The sequence below is a fragment of the Polistes fuscatus genome, unplaced genomic scaffold, assembly GCF_010416935.1.
Source record: "Polistes fuscatus isolate 324 unplaced genomic scaffold, CU_Pfus_HIC Scaffold19, whole genome shotgun sequence".
Classification (NCBI taxonomy): domain Eukaryota; kingdom Metazoa; phylum Arthropoda; class Insecta; order Hymenoptera; family Vespidae; genus Polistes; species Polistes fuscatus.
Window position 1 is genome coordinate 3,065,110 of NW_025113095.1, and position 22,460 is coordinate 3,087,569.

The 22,460-nt window shown below is 39.7% G+C and overlaps 1 protein-coding gene and 1 long non-coding RNA gene across 5 annotated transcripts in view; both read left to right on the plus strand.

Annotated features, from left to right (window-relative positions):
- The window catches only part of LOC122515718 (LIM domain only protein 3-like), a 98,941-nt gene that overhangs the window by 272 nt on the left and 76,209 nt on the right, over positions 1-22,460 (plus strand). For 2 of the 4 annotated variants that reach the window (XR_006303352.1, XM_043633138.1), the window contains exon 1: positions 11,385-11,417. The exons of 1 other annotated variant lie outside the window; for it this stretch is intronic. Coding sequence is in view for 1 of the 3 variants with exons in the window: in XM_043633138.1 (XP_043489073.1) it covers positions 11,400-11,417 (18 nt within the window). In the remaining 2 variants the exon portion in view is untranslated. Of the gene's footprint in view, positions 1-11,328; positions 11,418-22,460 lie in introns of those variants that run through there. One more of the 4 variants, XR_006303351.1, reaches the window with a different exon arrangement.
- Positions 11,425-12,685, plus strand: LOC122515721. Its single transcript, XR_006303355.1, has 2 exons — positions 11,425-11,613; positions 12,567-12,685. It is a non-coding gene; the product is annotated as an uncharacterized LOC122515721 (long non-coding RNA).

A 22,460-nucleotide genomic window follows, 5' to 3' on the forward strand; every position in this document is an offset into this window, starting at 1 on the left:
TTTTGTTTTCATTCATTGCTATTGAACACTTTATATGATCGCGAACTACGATTAATAATTATTGTTTATATTAGAATTTCGTATATAGGATTGATTTCTTAGCGTGAATATATTTTGATCTCGAAGAATTTGAAATGTAAAACGTGTTGTCGATGGAAGACGACAACGACGACTGTCGAAACTGTATTCTCGTGTGTTCGGTGAGAGAACGCGGACTCCAACGATCGATACGAAGTGTTTCCTCCGCTCGTGTCGCTTCGTTCATCATGGGGGAGAGAACGATATTCAACAGTTGGTCCTTCTTTTATCTCGCTAAACTCGAACGCGCAGTCATGGATCTTTAAAAGCTCCTCGAACGATACGCTTTAGCTTTTTTATTTCTATAGTTGTCCTTTCGTACACGTCAAAATAATCTTTACTCGTCAATTTTTAATTGATTTTACGTACCTTCAATATTTTCTTACCCCTTTTATTTTTTTTTCTTTTTTCTTCTAATTATATTTATTATTATTAGGTTTAGAATTATTTCCATATTGTTTAATCTTTTTGATTTTTTATAGAAACGTTTGTTGTTTAATATTTTCAATTGACTTTAAATAATATTAATTGCGTTTAACTATTTCGTATAGTTTTGATTCATCCTTTTTAGAAAATAATTGAAATACATTAAACATTTTCTATTCTAATTACGATAACACAATTTTTAAATGGTTGTACAAATAAGAATTCTTTGCACATTGCTTAATCTTTTGTTTCTCAGAAACGTTTGTTGTTTAACAATTTCGTATAGTTTTGATTCATCCTTTTTAGAAAATAATTGAAATACGTTAAACATTTTCTATTCTAATTACGATAACACAATTTTTAAATGGTTGTACAAATAAGAATTTTTTCCATATTGCTTAATCTTTCGTTTCACAGAAACGTTTGTTGTTTAACAATTTCGTATAGTTTTGATTCATCCTTTTTAGAAAATAATTGAAATACGTTAAACATTTTCTATTCTAATTACGATAACACAATTTTTAAGTGATTGTACAAATAAGAATTTTTTCCATATTGCTTAATCTTTTGTTTCACAGAAACGTTTGTTGTTTAACAATTTCGTATAGTTTTGATTCATCCTTTTTAGAAAATAATTGAAATACGTTAAACATTTTCTATTCTAATTACGATAACACAATTTTTAAGTGGTTGTACAAATAAGAATTTTTTCCATATTGCTTAATCTTTTGTTTCACAGAAACGTTTGTTGTTTAACAATTTCGTATAGTTTTGATTCATCCTTTTAGAAAATAATTGAAATACACATTAAACATTATTTGAAACATTTTCTATTCTAATTACGATAACACAATTCTTAAATGGTGATACAATTATCTTTCAACTTTCCTCGACAACATTTAAAAATAAACCGATCGAACGAGCCAGCACTCGAGACATTCTCTCCCGGAATATAAATCGTCTAATTTAGTCTGAAATCTGAAAACTCTGTAACGTGTCTCCGTCGTAAATGGTAAAACTTCGAACAAATTTAAACTAACGATATCTTCATTCCCTTTTCTATGAAACTTTCGTAGAATAAAATATGGAATTAACATAACGAAGTAAATAATTAAAAATAAAAAAATAATTCTCTCTCCATTTGTTTCGATAAAATAAAAAAAAAAAAAAGGAAAAAAAAAAGAGAAAACAAAAATTCGTCGAAACGAAAGAACTCAAACGAATAGAAAAAAAAAAGAAGAAAAAATAAAAAAGAAAAAATAAAAATAAAAATAAAAAGAAATAAAAAGAAATAAAGAAATAAAGGAAGAAAAAAAAAAGAAATACAATCGTAGAAAAGAGGAAGTTCTCCCCTCTCCGTTTAAACCCTTCCACGATCGGCGAGCGAATCTTTGCACGGTCCGTTTATTCCGCAGAGTTAGAGTCAGAGAGAGAAAGAGAGAGAAAGAGAGAGAGAGAGAGGAAGAGAGAGGAAGAATTTTGGATGGCAAGCGGGCATAGGTGTGGCCATAGGTGTAACATATTTATGTTGTGAACCGGCCAAGTGCGGGCAATAAATAGCGAGCGAGCTGTGGTGTGGGGGAGGGGGGGAGGGAGGGAGGGAGGGTTGGTGCAGGGGCCAAAGCGATTACGGTTCCCAAACCCTCGGCGTCGGACGTCCGAGCGATCCACTACATCCACCCTCGAACCACCCTCGAACCACCCTCGAACCACCCTCGAACCTGCCTCCCCCGTAACCCTCTGTTTCCCTCTTTCCGTACACACCCGGCTAGGATTCCTCTCTATCTATTTCTATCTCTCTCTCATTCTCTTTCTCCCGTTCACTCTACGATACTCGACAACCCTATTCGTTTGTTTCCACCTCCGTGTTCTACGTGCACCTATATATACCTTGGATACTCGTACGCGAAGGTATGCAATTTCGGCGCCGGGAATGCGGCCGAACCAACGACCGCACAACGCGTATCGTCCTATTCGCGACGTCCACCTTTTACTCGAACCTTTTCTTTCTTTTCTTTCTTTATTTTTTCCTCTTTTTTCTTTTCTTTACCCTCCTACAGGGGACCAATCCTCCCGACAAACCTATTCTCCGTCTCCGTCCAGTAGGAAAAGCATATATATCTCTCTTTCGTCGTGAATTTAAAAAAAAGATTCGTTTCGTGAGTTATCCATCTTGTAGGAGGCGAATATACAGCTCGTGTTTTGCCTGTAAAAAAAGAGAAAACAAAAGAAAAGGAACAAAGAGAACAATCGCAAACAAATTTGCCCACCTTATGCAATTAAACATAATCGGAATCATTATCGCGTTCGAACGTAATCATTTTACACTTGGCGGGGTCTAAATATATAAATGGAATAATAGATTCATTAGGATTAATCCATATGGTTGGATGCAGATATGGGGGAGGTTGGAAGGATCATCGAGGTATCCAAGTAAGGCTAATGATGCATATCTCTGAGTCTGTTATGTCTCGAATGTCTGGAGAAATGAAGCTGGAGAGAGATGGAAGATGAGAAGAGGAGAGCAGAGGTGAGGAGAGGAGTGGAGAGGGGCGGAGACGAAACGGGGTGGCAGTGGGAGGAGCTGGAAAGCCAACCGTGTGGCTCGCAATGCGTGCTTCGCGATGAGGTCGAGAGGTTGCGGCTGGATGCCAGTCTAACCATGTCTAGCGTTTACACACGTTAACTCGTGCAATTCTCGAGGTAGTCTAGAGTATCAGCGAGATTAGCAGAGGCCAGCGAGGCCAGCCGAGGCCTCCTCATGGATGCATATCAAACATCCAGATAGAATCCGAGCAATGCGACTCAAGAGTCGCTGCTACTCCTAGTCGTGGCTCGGCGTCGGCGCCGAATATGCAGGAGGATGCTCGCTCCAGGATGCGCCCACCTAGACGGAGTATTGCCTCTCCGGTTACCCTTACCTCCTATTGGCTACTGGATGCGGCTCTACGAGATTGGACGACGTCGACGATTCTAGGCGGATTCCTGACCTTTCTTCGAACGTTCGTTCGATCAATTTACTCATAGGATCATTCGAAATTTATTCTTTTTCGTTTAATTGATATATCTACTTTTTGAAGTTATTCATTATAATTATTTGAAAAATAAACACACGAAATATTAAATATCTATCTGGGGTGGTTTTATTCCAAGAATAGTGATGATAGATGGTTATTACAAAAATGATAGTACGAGTAATCTAATCATTTTTCTTGGATTTATTTGATTTTCATCGTTAGGATGAGATTTCATTTCAATGATTGTTTTTACCTAGATCAGATCGAGATCGATTTAGGTTAGTTGGATTGGGTAGACGGTTTAAAAGAAAGTACGATTACCAATTGCAAATGTATTTTCATCGGGGGGCAGGAACAACAACGCGTTCGTTCGTTCGCAAATGCTTTTATACGTAATACCGCGAGACGTGGATGAGTGAGAAAGAGATAGAAAGAGAAAGAGAGGAACAGGAGGGGGTGGGGGTGGGTGGCGTGTAACGGGGTAACGAAATTCCCTCGGTGCGCGCGTCTCGCACATTCCGCAGCGAGATTGCGCAAAAATCGGGCAAAACAAACGCAACTAATTTAACTGCTTTCGAACAATTAATCCGAAGCATTTAATTTAATTGCGTTGCAGTCCGCTGAGGCTGCTGGGTTAGCCGGCGACCGAAACAACAGAACCGACCGACGGAAAATCCGTCCGGAATTTTCGGCTAGGGCGCGCAGTCGCTCGAATTCTTTTCCTCTGCGTGTAAAATATTAAACGGGGGCACGTGGACCCTGCCGAACGAGTTGCGTCAAATTTTCAGCCCAGATTTCAATTCGTCGATTCAACCGTTCCAGCTTGCGATACGAATAATCCTCCTGATATTTTTTTATGCATTTTTATGTAGCAGACCCAATAAAATAGAGAATTTATTTAGAACATTTTAAATGTTATCCTCGTACTTTTTCCGCATTGAATTACAATAATTGATACGAATTCGAAGATGATATTCAAATATCGTAGGAAATAAAGCAAGTATGCATTGGTGGTATTCATGGTAGAGTTAGGACAGTCAAATGGTAATTAATAGCAAACCCGTATAAATCAGGGACAGGTTGGTGGACGCGTTTGAACGAAAAGCACCGGGTACGAGACGCCACTACCAATGCGGGATTATGCCCAGAGGGGCGGTTACCCCGGTACTCGCTAATTTTTCAAACAGCCGCCATAATGGTCCCGGCTAATTACTGATTTTTATCTCCGCTAGTCGCTACCAAACGCGAGAATAACGAGATAGATGAGAGGAGGAAAAAGGAGGAGTAGGAGGAGGAAGAGGAGTATGCCTGGTGGCTTCGGAAAATAGAGGAATAGGGAGAAGAGTAGTAGGTACGAGAGAACGAGGGATACTATGCTTTTTTTATCCCATTAGGGTCAAATGAATATCGCGGACTCCGGACAAAAATATCGAGGACTGATAACTGCGGAAATAAAATAGTCTGTAAGGATATTATAATACTGTTCAAATATATCACCAGATGATTTCTGCTAGAATTTTTGTCGACAAAATCATCGTTATTACTTTGGATTAGAAATTGGATTTTGAAAAGGTTAAGGATAATATAATACATAAAGATCGATGCACGTGGTAAGCCGAGGGGCAAGTTCTTATCCTATGAGAGGGGGAGGGGGTGGTACACGATAGGACGTCTCAAGTTATATGTACTTACTAGGTAGGTAACATTCCACGCGGGCTGGGTAGATACAGCTAACTACCCCCAAACACCTATGTACTTAACGAAACCCATGTAAGCTCACGCTAGAACAAATTTACCCCCCTTCCCTCCTCCTCCTCCTCTTCCTCTCTCCACGCTCCTGTTCCTTTCCCAACCGAACCATCTCCTCTCCTCTCCTCTCCTCTCCTTTTCCATCCTCGATTCACCCTCGGAACACTGATGTTATGAAGTTGTGTTGAACTTTTCGCGAGCATAGTTTGCAGAACACCCTCGGGTGACTGTGAGAGCTTACCTTGGCTCGTGACATATATCTACGAGGCTCTAACAACGTGCGACGTGCTGGAACGACAGAGTAGTAAAACAGACGGAGACAGAGAGAAAGAGGGTGGGAAGGGCGAGGTTGAATCGTGTCAAATTTGTGGAGAAACGAAATAGGGAAGAGGTTCGGTATATGGAAAATAGGAACCCAAATTTCGAGCAGAGGCGTTCTTTTATCGCTGCGATCGATCTGTTAGGAGGTCTCTGCTGCTGTTGCTGCTGCTGCTGCTGCTGTTGCTGCTACCTGTTGCCCAACACCATCGGCAAGACGTTTCATTTGCGATGAAATAACACACGTATTGTGTAATAATCATGGAATTATAGTCAAGTGCTAATCTCACTTCCGTTTCTATTAGTTTCTATAATAGCATTTAACTTTTTCCGTAAAGAATTAACAAAGTAACTATAGAGGTGGTACTTTGAATTCGACAAAGTAACTACAGTTTGATTTTGAATCATTATAATACTACTGGTTCACTGTTTCTTCTTTTTTTTTCAAAATTTACTTTCATACCATTTTCGAACTTTGAACCGTAATGATCATCAATAATCCGATAAATATTGTTCAAGATAATAAATGTAGATGATCATTTTCACAATCGAATTATTGGAATTTATATTAAATATTAATTTATAAAGGGCTTCCTCTCACCAATCGTCGAATGGAAGATTGTTTGAAGATGTATCGGCGAGGGGTTTCTTTTTCTTCGCAAACACGGTTGAGTAAACGTGCACTAGGTGGTCCCAGGTCGCATCCGTGCGCCAACTGAAATAGTACACAAACGTTAGGAATTCCTGGCACGGTAGTCGAAGCCAACAGGCACACACAGGAGAAACTTACGGGACAACTTTGAGAGTACCAGAGAGACAGAGAAAGGGTGGCGAGAGGGAGAGGGAGAGGGAGAGGAGTTGTCGGGCGGTAACAGCATTACAACGTTATTAGATTTACCGCAAGCACCTACCCCGAGGCACTCCTGCACATTACCCATACACACACACACACATACGCACATCCACCCATCTAAACCCCTCCACCTCTAGCTCCTCTTCCTCTTCTCGCTGAAGTATAAGTAACCCTGAACGCTCCATAGAACTTCCCCCCCTCTCTCTCTCTCTCTCTCATTCTACTGTTTCTCCTATACCGCAGTAGACTTATATATTAAATTATGCGCGTGTTTCTCGATACGCAAGGTGTTTCGAAATATACCATACTCGATCGTAATTTCTGGATATATGTCTGAAAAGATTTCTACGATACACACACCTCGTTGCTTACATACGATAGCATACACATTTTCTTATATTTTGTGTTGATTAGAATATTTAACAGAATTATAAACATTAGTTCCGGACGCAACATTGTCTGAAATAGATTTATAGAGAAGTAGGTGAACGCAGGGTTGTCGGAAAGGTATAGTTAGGATAGTAGGGAAAAGATAGAAAGAGAAAGAGAGAGAGAGAGAGAGAAATTTCGGTGTAGCCTAGCTATTGAGTAGCTACCCTTAAGATAAGGACACGACTTTGCCCCGTCCCTCATACGTTTCCGCTATCTGACGCTAAACGGCAGCGCTGCTCTCTCTGCTCGTGCACGCTGCCTTCTCTCCCACGTAAAAGGGATGGCTCTGCCAGCTCGGTTCTACATAATACGCCGGCACATTACTGTCGAAACCCGTTAGATAAGCGGAATTTAGGAACGCCACGACGGAATTTTTCTCCTCGCCGTTTTACCTAGCAACCAGTTTCGTTCTGAAAAATTACTTTGCGATTCTTTCCCCACTCTCTATGTTATTTCACCCCCCCCATACGCCCGTTTTACTTTACTAGTTTTTACTGTTTTTTTTTTTTATTTTATTCTTTTAACTCGTGACACCTTAATTCAGATTAACGATCTAATTGAAGGAATCATTTTTTTGAAAGATCATCATTCGAGGACAATATGGTGACGCAACACCCTGACGCATTTGTTCGTTCGAAGAACTCTCTCAATAAATTCGAGCTTCAATTGTTTAACAAATATCGAGAGGCCCGGGATTCGAACCCAGGATCTTTCGCATACCGAAAGAACGCTCTACCACTTGAGCCACGAAGACCTGTCGAGGACAATATGGTAGAATATTAATAATAATAATAAGACGAAAAAGAGGGAGGATAGGGTAAATAAGATGAAAACAAATTTGTGGTTAGTGGAGAAAAAGGTAGAGAGAGACAGACAACCAAGCGAAACTGATTTTCCAAAGAGGGAGAATCAGAGTTTGCGACAAGATGAGACGAGATGAGGAGGAGAGAAGCGAGGAAAGAACAGGGGAAGAAGAGAAGGTCCTCGACAAAAGCCCTTAGCACATTCCATGCTTCCTACCAATCCTCTCGACCACCCCGAAACGTCTCTCGTCTCTTCTTCTTGGTCTCTCGTTTAAGGCTAACTGTCCACAACGGGGGTGCAAACTACCCTTATCTGCGGACGTTTATGCCCACGCCTTATCTATCCAACAGTCTCTTCTCCTCCGACGGTGCTTGCTTTCACTATACTTCGTCCTCGATATAACAACAACCACCTATTCTCTTACCTCGCACACAACCCTTTTCTTTTCTACGAATATCAAATGATCTTCAATTTTCATCTTCGAAACGAGACTATTGGTCGTTTTTATCTTTCTATTAAGATTTTATTCAAAATAATCATCCTTTTCGACCACTCATTCATAATATAGTCTTTTTATTTATTGTTCATTTCTATGCGTGTATATTTTATCTATTTATTTATATTTATTTGTATGCATTTTTTCTTTTATTTTTTTTTACTTTCTTATATTTTAATTAATTTATTTATTTATATTCATATTATTTTATATATTTATCAGTATTATATTTATATTATCTTTATCTTCCAATATTTTTTCTTGTTATGTATTATGTAACAATGGGTAATCCCCGTAAATGTTTGTATAAACGAAAAAATTTTGGATTACTTCGATCCAATTACCTTGAACTTTCTTTTTACCTTTCAGACGAGACTGCTTATCCTCATATTCGTCATATTTTGATCGATGCGTTCATCGAAATCGTTTCTTTATCTCGATCAAAATACATCATATGTAAAATTCAATTAGTATCCAAAAGAAATACAATGAAATTGAAGGAAATTCTTGAACGTCGTTGTGATCGATAAAAGTAGAATCCAAAATTACGACGCTTATCTAAAGCTATTTTCCCTTCGGCCATCGTTTCATGGCTGATCGTAGAATGGATGAGGAGAAAGAAGAAAAGAAAAGAGAAGAAGTGAAGGGGGCCGGGGAGGGTTTGAAGGGTGGTTGTTCGTTGGTCTATAAGACGTCGCGACGAAAACAAAGACGTTACTTCGTCCGTTATCTGGCCTCGAATCGTGGAACACCATTGAGGTTATAAAATAAACGTCGAACGAAAGCAAAATGGTGAAAGGGGAGTTGGTTGGTTGGAGGAGGTAGAGAAGGCATGGTAATAAATGAGATAAGCTTCTCGAATAGATTCCTACGGGAGTAAACGGACATTATCGATGTGTTGCTTTCTGACGCGGACGCCATCATGCTTCGATGCTTTTCGCGACAACAACAACGACAGCAGACAACAACCACAACGACGCCCCCTTCGTATCCGTTGATACGATCTTTCTTTTCCTTACGATTCTTTGGATAAGGTTAACTTTATTTTCTTTCCATGCTAAAGGTAAGAAGGAAATAAGGTTAAAGTTCTGACCGAACGTTTCCTTTTTGTAATATTATTCCGATGACAATTGAAACATATCAACGGTTAATTGGTCAAACGATTGGTGTATATATTTAGGATTCGTGAAAAAAAACTAAGCCGTTGGATTGACTGCACCGGGACTCGAACCCAGTCTTCCACTTTTCGAGCGCTGCTTTTTAACCATTGAGCTATCCAGGGCCCACCGTACAATCTCTTTACGAATGCCTATTTAAGTATTTGGCTTGGAGGTGCTCGCATCCCACATATATATGTAAAGGGAATATATTCTAAGTATGCTAAGTATGATTCTCTTATTTTACAGGTAGAATATAATTATTAGGGATTGTAAATAGTAATATTAATTAAAATATAATGTCATATTTTACAGAGAAACTAATTAGTCAATTTATTTGAACCATTCGAAACCCTCGATATAGAAACATATTATATATATATATTTTTTATTGAAAAAAAATAAAATTCTATTCAAATAATACGGTGTCTCTCCGATGGGAAAGAAAAATGAAACAACGGACAAACATAAAATAAAATATTTAAATTCGATGCCACTTGTTTTAACTTTTCAGGAAAACCGTGCTTGTGGTAGGACCGTCAACGATATCACGATTCTCTGATATTAACGATAAGTTAAATAATAAATAATAAAAAAATATTTATAATTGTAATAACCATAAAATCAAACGAATAAAAACCAATAGCCTTCGAATACTCGATTTCAATAAAATGATAAAAAAAAAAGAAAAAAAAAAACCGATCATTTGACTACTCGTACATTTATTGTTAATTTCATAATCGATCAAACTTTACATACGCGTGATTCGTACATTTTAAATTCACTTGTTTCTTTTTTTTCCCCTTTTCTCTCTTACTCTGTTTTTCTTTTTTTTTTCTTTTTTTTCAAACTCCGTTACCATCTAGGTGTTTGAACGAAAGAAAAATTGAAAGTGGCCACTTTGACGAGGATAAAGAAAAAGTGCCTTATTATTTGATTCACCGATTGAATAAATAAATATTGGGAAAAAAAAAATAGATATATGCGGATAACAAATCTGGACAAACAAAAAAGATTGGAAGAATGAAAGAAAGAAAAACAAAAAAAATCTGAAAAAGAGAGAGCGAGAAAATGAATCGAAGAGAGTGACGGATTCTCATCGATACCTGGTCCATATATATACACATATATATATATATACACACGCACATTTCCCTGTTGGTGAAATTACAAATGATCGGCCGATTTTCCGGCGATTTTACCGAACGAAACGTACCGAGAGCTTGCACGCCGGTACATCGAACTAATTGGAAGTCTTAATAGCACTCGACGTAATAACGCTGTCGGGATCCGGGTGTGTGCATCATATCGACCGGAATTTCCAACGGACGGACCCCTCTTCGTTTCCAACCCTTCATCGCCCCTACCACTACTATTCCTCGTTCCCCCGTTCAACCCCCGTTCAACCCCCGTTCAACCCCCTTTTCTATCCATCTATCTATCTCTCACTCAGTCAGTCACTCTCAGCAACCATCAGCCGCGCTCTTTCCTCTTCTCGAACCACCACCGGCGAGCCATCAATGGCGAATCAACAAACGGGACTGATTTGATTTCATTCATTAATTCCAAGCGACTTCGTTCGAGTTGATTTCCGTTATATTTTCTCTCGCACGATTGTACGCTAGAGTAATATGTATATCGCGAAGGATTGTTATCCGACTGAATTGAGAATAACAAATCACGGAGGTCTCTGTTATCTGAATAAAAAAAGTCTATCGACAAAATGACTTTAGACGAAACAAAAAGAACATATATATATACATACAAATCTCTTTTTCTATATTTACGAACCGTTAAAACTCGTATAATACGTTTGCACGAATGAAGATTATAACTTTGGTACGTAATGACGCGAATATAACATGCTCGCGGAACAGTTTTCGCGGCCGTTTTGGGCCAATAAATGAAATTATCGGTAATATCATCGAAATTAGAAAATGAGGGGCTTGCTGCTACTGCTGCTGCTGCTGCTATTGCTGCTACATAGGAACCACTACCATCATCGCTACCACCACCACCATCAGCAACAGTAGCAGCAGCAGCAGCAGCAGGACGAGGACCGGTGGGGGATGATGATAGGCGAAAAAGTGAGTTTATAAATTCCAATTATCGGGCCATTAACATCGTAACGCGATTATTTCGCTCGACGTTACAGCATTTCGTTCGGAATACCGAATCGGTGATAAAGTGATACGATAAATCGGCCCCTGATTGCACTCCACTTGCATTCGACCTACACTAGAAACTATCGTCACCACCAATCACATATGCAACGTTTTATCGGTTAGTTGATAACTATTTCCATCTATTGAGATTAATCAGACGAAATTAAAATCCAATTAAAGATTAATTAACTTGACGATCATTATATTTTATACAAAATTACATAAAAGTAATAGAAAATTGATTATCTCCTTTTCGTATATATATATATATATATATATATATATATATATATATATTAAATATTAAATATCATTTCTTCATTTTATTTTACACTGTTACAAAAATATATTAGCAATTGCGAGAATTACGTGAACAACAGTAAACGAATATATTAACTAAATTATCCGATAGATTTCTACTTTTGTATTTTAACTTAACCGATTGTTCGTAATTATCAACACCAAACGTCAACGAAATAAATTATCAAATGAAATAGAATATCACGAGACTTGGTTGATAGCCAAAGGTAGGACAGGACAAAGAATACTCCTGTCTAAATCTTATCGACAGATACCAGAGCCTTGCAATGATTTAATATAAACTGCACACAAAGCGCTACCTTTGATAGGAAAATATGAAATATTCCAGTTGGCCGAGCGCCCTTTTTTTGAAGACATGCTGTTGTCCTCCTTGAAGGGTCCCTTCGAGAGTCTTCAATTTCTCAGCGTCCTTGTCGTAAGAAGATACCAACGTTTTTGCATACTCACATATATAAACCCATACGTGAAATTTCGCATACCTGAGTTCATACTTTCTTGGACACCCAACTATGTCTGTATTTTCTATCTCTCTCTCTCTCTCTCTTATTCTTGAGATTTGAAAGAAGAAAATGTCAGACGAGACTTTTCAATGTCTTCGCATAATATCAAATGGTAAAGCTTTGAGAAGAGAAATGGAGGAAAGAAATTGTTGACTAAGGAGAGAATGGGGTAGAAAAGTAAAACGGTGAACGCGACATCGAATTGTTTTCCTCGATAGAATTGTCACGATATCCGTTTCTCTTTTTACAGAAAATAGAGCTTTGATCCTTTATTACATTTTTACAAGCGATTACATTGGCCGGCCGGCCGGCCGGCCTCTGGCGATTCTCGAAGATGAGAAAGAAGAAGAAGAAGAATTAGTAACAGAATAAGAAGAAGAATAAGAAGAAAAAGAAAAAGAAGAAGATGGGAAGATCCTTGTGTTCCTTTCGTTTCTCCCACGACTGTTTTTAACAACGAGAATACTGTCTGTTCTAACTCTCCTATACTTTCCACTTTCTCTCTCTGTTTCTTTTGGAAGAGGAGGGCGGGATCGGTGGGGTGGGAATAACGAAGTTGGCCGTTTCACGAAGGAAGATATTGTTCTTGTTTGTAGCTCGGAGTTAAGTCGAGTTCGACTTGGAGGAGAAACCAACGGGGGTTGGGAAATAAGAAGAGAGGTGGTAAGGGAAAAGGTGGAAAGGGATCGCTCGTTCGCTCTCTCCTAATTAGGTTTAAGGGATTATAGAATTGTTTCGCAAAGTCGATTACGAGATTGCGAAAGTGAACTCGCGAGAGTCCATCGAGAAAGAAATGAAGAAAGAAATATCCTTCAATCTTTTATTCGGAATAACGTCGCTTGCGATCAATTCTTCTCTCGAGAAGAAGAAGAAGAAGAAGAAGAAGAAGGAGGAGGAGAAGAAGAAGAAGAAGGTGGAGGTGGGGTTGATAAAAAGAAACGTTTATTCATCCCCGCGTAAACGCGACAAAGCATTCAATTCGATTCGCAAAAATTTGAGAGCACGCGTAGCACGGTGTTATTAAGTTAAAAAAAAAAGTGTTCACGGAGTGGAGGGGGCGAGAGGTGATTCTGGTCCAATCACGCCTCTTCTCTCAATCGGTTGGATCCTTTTATCTGAAAATAGTAGGAGCGGAACGACAGCCTGTAATATTCGGTAGTGGGTGGCTAGCAGGAGTAGCAGCAGCAAGTTAACCGATTACAGTTAACCCGAAATTCGTGGCCCGAAAAAAGAAGGGGCGAGGGGAGAGAGAGAGAGAGAGAGGAAAATTGAGCAAATGAAAAAAAGTGAAAGAAACGGAATGGGGATGGTGGTGTGGTGGTAGTAGGAGGTAAAGGGAAAGGGGGTTGGTTTTGAGCGACAGACGTCACGAGCAGACACGTGGAAGGTGTTGGTTGGCGAATCGGTTGGTAGCCCGTCTCGCGGCTGATTGCTGGGCCATGGCAATTTTAAACAGTCCCTCTCTGATGACTCTCTGATCCTCCGTGGCGTACCTACTCCTCATTCTCCAAAGAGAAAAAGATGTAGAGAAAGTATGAGGGTCCGAAAGGGTAGCGAGCGAGCGAGCGAGCGAGGTTGGTGCGCGCAATGATTGATGCTGGGGCCGGCGTAGAGAATCTATATACGGTAGAACTGAAAGTGAAGAGTATGAGGAGTAGAAGGAGGAAGAAGAGGCGGAGGACCGGTCCTACGCGCTCGGGGAAATTTAATTAACGTAAATGCCGCCGCCACGGCCGGCGTTACAAGCCCGTACGTACGTGTGCGTGTATGCGTAAGTGCGTGGCAATCGCTCATATGCAACTTCCCCTCTCCTGCTGCTTCGTTGAACCCCTTCACCAGGTTATATACACCATCATCCCTCCTACCAGTATTCTCCTGTTACTCGCCTTCACATCCACGTCCACGTCCACGTCCACGTCATCGTCGTCGTCGTCGTCGTCCTAGTCCTAGTCCTCGTCGTCGCACCACGTGCGGACCAGCTGGCCCGTGTTATTAAACATCCGGAGAAAGGGACTAAAAGAGTTCGATTACGTGCCGATTGATGATGGATAATCCTAGATCGTGGCGCAGCACGCGTCGTTCCACTACCAAACGTTGTATCGATCGATCGACACTCGAAAACGCATATATTTCACGAGAACAGAAGAAGAGATCGAGTTAAATGTTAGCTCGCGCACCGCACTCGTCACCTGCCCCTCTACCCTCTCCTATCCATTTACCACCTTCTCTCTCTCTCTCTCTCTCTCTCTTTTTTGGTCGGAGCTGGTGGCCGCACTCACGGCTTTTCGATCGGACCGTTCTTGTTTCCAGCGTGGAAATATGAAGCCGTTACTGCCCAGGCAGGAAGCCGCAACGGCCGCGCTAACATGGTCGCACCGTAAAAGCGGATTCAAACGGGGCACCTCTCTCTTTGACGTTGCGTGCCCGGCACCGCGATCAATTAGGGTCGTTGGATGGCTAGCCGCCAACCCGCGACTCCGTGATCGTTTAACCACAAAATACAAGCAATAGTACTCTCTCTCTCTCTCTCTCTTTCTCTCTTTCCTTCTCCCTGCACACTCATTGCACACTCCCTCGATTCCCTCTCCCTGCAATCCTATTCTTCTTCTCCTTCGTTTATTTTCTCTTCTGCCATACATACCATCCAAATTGATTACCCCGAATCCTAAATTGGGATGACGTAAAGTGTACTTACTCACTTGAGTATTACTTTTAGAACGGTCTGTACACATAAGTACCGCGTGGCAACGGCTGCGGAATCGCTTTGAGGGTGGAAACCGGGCCGAAGAGAGAGAGAAAGAGGGTGTATGTAATGGCCACGGCACGTGGTGCGTGTCCCCATTAAAACGATCGCACCCCCTGGCTCCCCCCTCCTCCTCCTCTTCCTCCTCCACCTGTTCCCCCCTCTCGAATTGATTTTCAGCCTTTCGGCATTTCATCCGAGCAAACTTCGTTGTCGATATAATTGAATCGCGAGTGTCCGTCCAACTCGGCCACAAATTGACCGAAACGCGCGGCTCGCCGTGACGTCGACCGATCGCGATGGCAAAAAGAGAACGAAATGATGACGAGGTGAGCGTGGCAGGGGTGGGGGGTTGGGGAGGGGGTAGTAGAGTTATCAAGAGTGACAGAGAAATAGAAAGAGAAAGAAAAAAGGGAGATGGAATGAACGAGAGACAGAGGGAATCGTCGCTAGGGCCGGACCGGACCGGACCGGGCCGGGCCGGGCCGGGCCGGGCTGGGCCACCGATTCTGTGAAACGTTTATGCGGATTTTCGACTCGATACGTGGAAACTCGGATACGGAGATAAAACGATAACTTAATTATTCCCTCTGGTTGTGTAGTAGAGACCGCCGATTCCTACTACCACCATTACACTATCATTCTAACACAAAACCATTCGACCGTTTCTACATTTTCCGTTGATTTCATTCGATTCCTACTCTCTCTCTCTCTCTCTCTCGCTCTCTCTACACCATTATCGACCATTCCGATACTTTGAACGATAGGATGCCCCCTTGGTATTACGCCGATCATCATAATTTACTTTATTCGTTCAACTATTCTGATTATTAGATTAATTATTATAATTATTATTATTATTAATTATTTGAGAGCACTGGGAAAAAAAAGTGTTATTTATATTAGTTATATTTATTAAAATATATTAATTGTTATACTAATTATGAAAAAATGTTCTATATATATATATTAATTAATACCATGAGAAATTAAAATTCTAATTGCATTTGCTACCCCTTGACCAGTTTCCAAGTGATAGGTTCTAGCTACAAAAGGGCACCCTTATACTCCCTGTTCTCTTCTCTTCTACGTTATAAACGTAGAAATCTCAACTCACTCACTCACTCACCCTAAATTACTTCGCGTCGAAAATAATATTGAACGTCGATCGATACCTTTCCCTATTGTTGAATGCTACACACACTCACACACGTACACGCACACTCTCTCTCTCTCTCTCTCTCTTATTCGAATCGTTTTAATAACGAGACCAGATATATTCCTGGATTTGTTTTCTATTCTGTCCGTTCTCGTTGCCCAGATAGGAAAAAACGTAGGTGATAGGATACGTGGTAAACCACTCGAAAGATGATTTCATATTTGAAAATGAAAACAAAAGGAAACCATTATAAATTGAATACTTATTCCAGAATAATCCAATAACTTAAAAAAAAAAAAAAAAAGATATATGTAACAGAATAATACAAAAAGATTATACGTTAAATCGATAATTAATGGCCATTAGTGTATAACACTTGGCTAAGAGAATAATCCAATATATCGTGAAATAGAAACTCGCGATTGTCCTCATCCGCAAATTTAAATTCCCCGCGAATCGAATTTCCGGGGGATGTCACGAGACACAGAACTTTATAAAATAAACACGATACCGTAACACTGTCATCGGAGATTTCCTATCGAGAATAAAGTTAAATTAAACGATGCAAGTAGCAAAGGAAGCTTGCTTCATCGCTGAAAATGATATCGATGAGGAGGGGGAGGGGTTTCATTCATTTTTTTGTCTTTTCCTATTACCAAAGTAACTGCTCGACGTTAGCTAGCGTGCTGCGTTTGATGAAAAGAATAAAAAAATAATATCGGGGGGGAAAAAAAAAGAAAAAAAAGGAAAAAGAGGGAGAAAAAACAGACAAAGAGAAAGAAAGAAAGAAAGAAAGAAAGAAAAAAATATTGAATGAAAAGATCGAGCGTACGTCTGAAGACTTGACAGGAGTACCTGTAAGTAGAAAGTCCTTCTAACTGATCAGCCGTCCAATTGAAGAGAACTACGATACACAGTCAGAGAGAGAGAGAGAGAGAGAGAGATGAAGCAAAGCTCGCTTTACATATGCGTTCGCATTGGTAATGTTGGTCGCATGAAAGGCCTTGAACGGGGCTTGAATCGGCTGCTGGCTGGTGAGCTTTGGATTGACGGCAAAGCGCTTTTGAAGAGCCGATAATAACGAGTAGTAATGGCATAACCGTAGCCGCTGAACATTCTAATTATGGATAACGCGAAGCGATCCTTCGAGCCAGAGAGTCGAGTCAGATCCTGCGGAGGAGGAAGGCGTGCGTTTCTGGAACGCAACTGAGAGAGAGAGAGAGGGAGAGAGAGGGGGTGTAACTGTGGGGTGGCAGTAGGTAGGTAGGTAGGTTGTATGGCCCCTGTCAGCCACTGTGCCACTGACGGCTCGCTAATTGCTCAACCAACCTCCGATACTCTGCTTCTCCTGGCCTTCTCTCTCCACCCCCTTAGCCAACCCTCCACGGCACCTCGCGCACCCGGCGTCCTTCGCCGACCTGGCAGCCACCCTTCAAATCCAAATCCATCCCTTCGTGTAACGCACGGCACCCGGAACTGGCTACTGCCCTTCGGAATAGCCGGCATACATCGACCATCGGTAGGAACATCAGATTTCTCCTACCTAGCCACCCCTAGCTACTACCCCTATCTACTACTCCTCTCGCTCCCTTCTCACACCCGTACTTAGACTAGATGCCTACCACCACCGATCCAAACGTTTCTCATTGATCCTCAATTGATCGATCCATCTATTCCGAACATTTACCTTAATTGCTTCGTGATATTTACCTTTTATGATCTTCTTTCATGGATAACATGGGTGAGGATGGGGGTGGGAGCGGCCGGCCGTTATATAAATTCTTCTTATTATTTAATACGTCATATATGAAATATCAAAAAGATATCATTTATTTATATATTCGATTAATTTTCTTTTGCCAAGTAAAATAACGAGAATCGATTCGACCAAACTTTCACTCCCGAGGACAGGACCCGTCAACTCTACCCATCGAGTTAATTTTATTTTTAATCCATTTTATCAATTATTCAAAACGATCGAATTTTACCCACATCCGAACGTATTTTTCGAACGTCTCGCGTATTACTTATATGTCCTAGTCTCGTTAAGAAACGTATAAGAATTATATAGATAGAAAATAGGTTAAATGTCCCGATAGGTAAAACGATTTATCTACTTCTTTTTTATTATCCTAAATATACACTGACAGTTAAGGACAGTTTGATATTCCTCAAAATATTCACTTTTCCGTATTTGAATATAAATCATGACGTATCGAATAATAGAAATATCTATCAATCCCACCCCCTCCTCCACCCCTTACCCCATACAACAAGTATCGTAGAAAAAAAATAATAATAAATACCATTATTTAATCTTATAAAACGATACACAACGGATGAAGATTTACTTCGACGTAAAAATTGAGTTAATTCAAAATGTATCTCGATATTATAATTACATGACAATTATATAATAAAATAATAAACCGAGTTTATGGTAAGAACAATATTTCGTATGGTGTTTCGAGGAATTTAAAGAGAAGATTGGGAAGGTGTAAGTAAACGGGGAATTGGTGAGAGCCCAGTTTGCAAGACATTCGGATCGATCGTGTGTGGCAAATCCATGCGAGAGAGACAGAGACAGAGTGAGTGAGTGAGAGAGACCGAGAGAGCAAGAGAGAGAGAGAGAGAGAGAGAGAGAGAGAGTTGAACCGAGCGAACCGAACTCGACGCAGAGGGTGGTAGCTCGCGAATTAATCGAGCATATAATCGATGCGAACCCGTCGATATACGTATATGGAAGCCATCCGCTTGGTCACCCTCGCGAACGCGAACCCCTCCATCGTTAACCAACGTCGGACTGGTAACGCTAATTTCTGTGCCGGACGTGTCGTACTACCCCATCGAAAAACGTCAATGAATAGAAACCTTTTGCCTATTTTACAGCTTTTTCACGTACCCCCCTCCTCTCCCCACTCCTCCTTTGAACACATACTCAACACAAGCACGGATTTTCACACTGAAATTTGATACTTTTGTTGTTGTTATTGTTGTTCATATTCGTAATAACAAATGGTAGGTGGTGGTGGTGGTGGTGGTGGTGTTGGTGGTTATTACAGAAAAATTTCTTGCAGAAAAATGTACGGGGTAACATATCTCTCTCTACCCTCCCTGCCAAACAAGCACGGATTTTCACACTGACATTTGATACTTTTGTTGTTGTTGTTGTTGTTTATATTCGTAATAGCGAATAGTAGGTGGTGGTGGTGGTGGTGGTGTTGGTGGTGTTGGTGGTTATTACAGAAAAATTTCTTGCAGAAAAATTTCTTGCAGAAAAATTTCTTGCAGAAAAATGTACGAGGTAACATATCTCTCCCTACCCTCCCTGCCACACAAGCACGGATTTTCACACTGACATTTGATACTTTTGTTGTTGTTATTGTTTATATTCGTAATTACGAATGGTAGGTGGTGGTGGTGGTGTTGGTGGTTATTACAGAAAAATTTCTTGCAGAAAAATGTACGGGGTGACATATCTCTCCCTACCCTCCCTGCCACACAAGCACGGATTTTCACACTGAAATTTGATACTTTTGTTGTTGTTGTTGTTAATATTCGTAATAGCGTTGGTTATTATAGAAAAATTTCTTGCAGAAAAATTTCTTGCAGAAAAATGTACGGGTAACATATCCCCCCTACCCTCCCTGCCACACAAGCACGAATTTTCACACTGAAATTTGATTCTTTTGTTGTTGTTGTTGTCATTAATATTCGTAATAGCGTTGGTTATTATGGAAAAATTTCTTTCCGAAAAATGTAGAGTGTAAGAATATACTCGTTGTTACTTGAAAATAACGTTGGTTGGTTGGTTGGTTGATGCTAGCTAGCTAGAGCCTTTTATCTCGCGCGAAACTTCCCTGCCAAATCGGATCGTTCGCGATATCACAATCCCGAACCGCAAATTTATATCCGCTTTAGCTGGCACGAAAATCATGGAACGGTTCAAAATAGATCCGTTCGCTGATTTATAGCCGTGCACTAATAAAGCCGGTGTGTATCGCGATATATTCGTTCGCATAGCCCGCGGATATTCTACGAACGAACGAACGAACGAACGAACTAACGAACGAACGAACGAACGAACGAGAAAACGAGAGCTATGCAAACTGCAGGTCGTTTCGCGAGTTCGACCAATCGTTTAGGCCAAATTTCATACTTTGCCAGTTAATCGTTGTTGAGGAAACAAATTCTTTCATAGACTATCAACCATTACTAGCAGTTTTATTTTACGTTACTGGTATCCCCCATTTTATTTTTGGTTGCTGTTTTCAAGAATTTACGAATAAGGGAACGAGATTTGAATCATAAGCAACGTAATGGTGTTCCTTTTTTTCGTCGTTAGATTTACTGTCAAGTTGTTTTATTATAGTATCATTCATAAACATGAAATAAAGGATATTCGGTATTCGCGAGGAAATATATACTTTCAATCACTTTTCCAATACTTTTCTGAAATGTTTAGAAATTGTTTCGATCCAGTTATACTTTGAGAAAATTAAAAAATGAATAAATACTTGGCTTTTATTCGATACAAATATAAAATTATCATCGTTAATGTCATTATAAATAAAACCTTGATCAACCGAGCCAGTCCAACTATGTTCAATCCAAATAAAAAGAAAATCACAAATGTTAGATAGATGAAAACTCGTTTTAGTTACATCAGGAACACAAAAACAAATATCCTAATATCCTGTTAGATAGGAAATAATTATTGACTCAAGCTAACATGAAATATTGTCAGAACATGAACCATTACCTTGATCGTGTATCTCTAACACGATCATTCAGAATACAAACAGCAGATATTCAAGCAAACAGGAGTAGTCAGGAGAAGGCTATCAATTCAAAGGGTGGACGGATAGATCAGTCTCTCGGAAAGCGATATAACAACAAACAGGTAACGTTGGCAATGGCTATCAGATTCCACCTTACCGTTTTGAACGAGAGACGACTAAAAAAGAACAGAAAAAACAAAACAAAAGCAACAAGAACGAGAAAGAAGAGACGTAGAAGAACTACGAAGAAGAAGAAGAAGAAGAACTGGGAAGTGGAAGGAAAAAGGAAAACGTGATCGGTGGTTCTCCTGTGGTCTCGTAGTGCAAGCACCAAGCCAACGATCCAACGAATTAAAAATGCAATCCATAGTACGTGTTGGTCCGAGGTAAACGGAGATAAAAGGAAATTGGTGGCCGAAGGGAAAGCACGATTGGAAGGATCGAAAGCTAAACTATCTCTTTCTCTTTCTTTTTCTACGTTCCTGCGATAAAAAGAGACAAAGAGAGAGAGAGAGAGAGGAAATCTGTGTGAAAATAAAAAAAAAAAAAAAGGAAGACACGACTCCTCGTCCACGTTCCAACGAAACGGCATACTAAATTTAATTCCTCTTTTTCTTTTTTTTTTTTCTTCCTTTTTTCTATTCCTTTTTTCTCCCTTTCCTACTCTTTTCTCTCTTTCTTTTTCTTTCATTCTTTTTCATGTTTCTCTGTATCCCTTTTTAGGTTGACATTGATCGCATAAATTAACCTTCTCCGTTTCTCCTCTTCTTATCGGGCAATTCGCTTTTCTAAATTATGCGTCTCTCTGTTACTCGACGTTTTTATGTTGATTGTTTATGTTCGCTTACATTTTTATAGGTAAGAGTAATCGTTTTTATATTGTAATGAAAATAATATTAATTATTATTATTATCATTATTATTATTATTATAAAATAATTTGTTATATCTCAAATAGACATGGATAAAATGTGTAGAAGTATGTTTGAATTGAACAGTACATTTCGAAGATAACGGTGAACCTAACCTATACTCCGTACTTTTAGACAACAATACACATTTCCTTCGATTAATTAACAATTTTTTTAATAGCCTAATGCATTCTACTGATATTTCAGATCGTTTAAACACATATACACTCAATTCTGTTTTTACAGGAACTATTTTTTTAAATTTTCCTCACTTGTAATAGTCTATGAGAATATTCATTGTGCCTTTAAATATGGCGTATTTGCTTAGCCATCTATCGTGTAAAAATAGAATTAGGTGTTCATATAAATTTATTCGAAAACAAAAATTAAATCCGATAAAGTTAAATTCGATGTTTAAAACCTTTCGTAATTTCGTTAAACTCTCCCTCTTTTATTCTTCTTGTTTCATAAAATTTCATTTAAAAAAAATAAATCCTAATAAAAGAAAACATCATAGACAATCAGTTGTACGATAAAACCCGATAATTTCC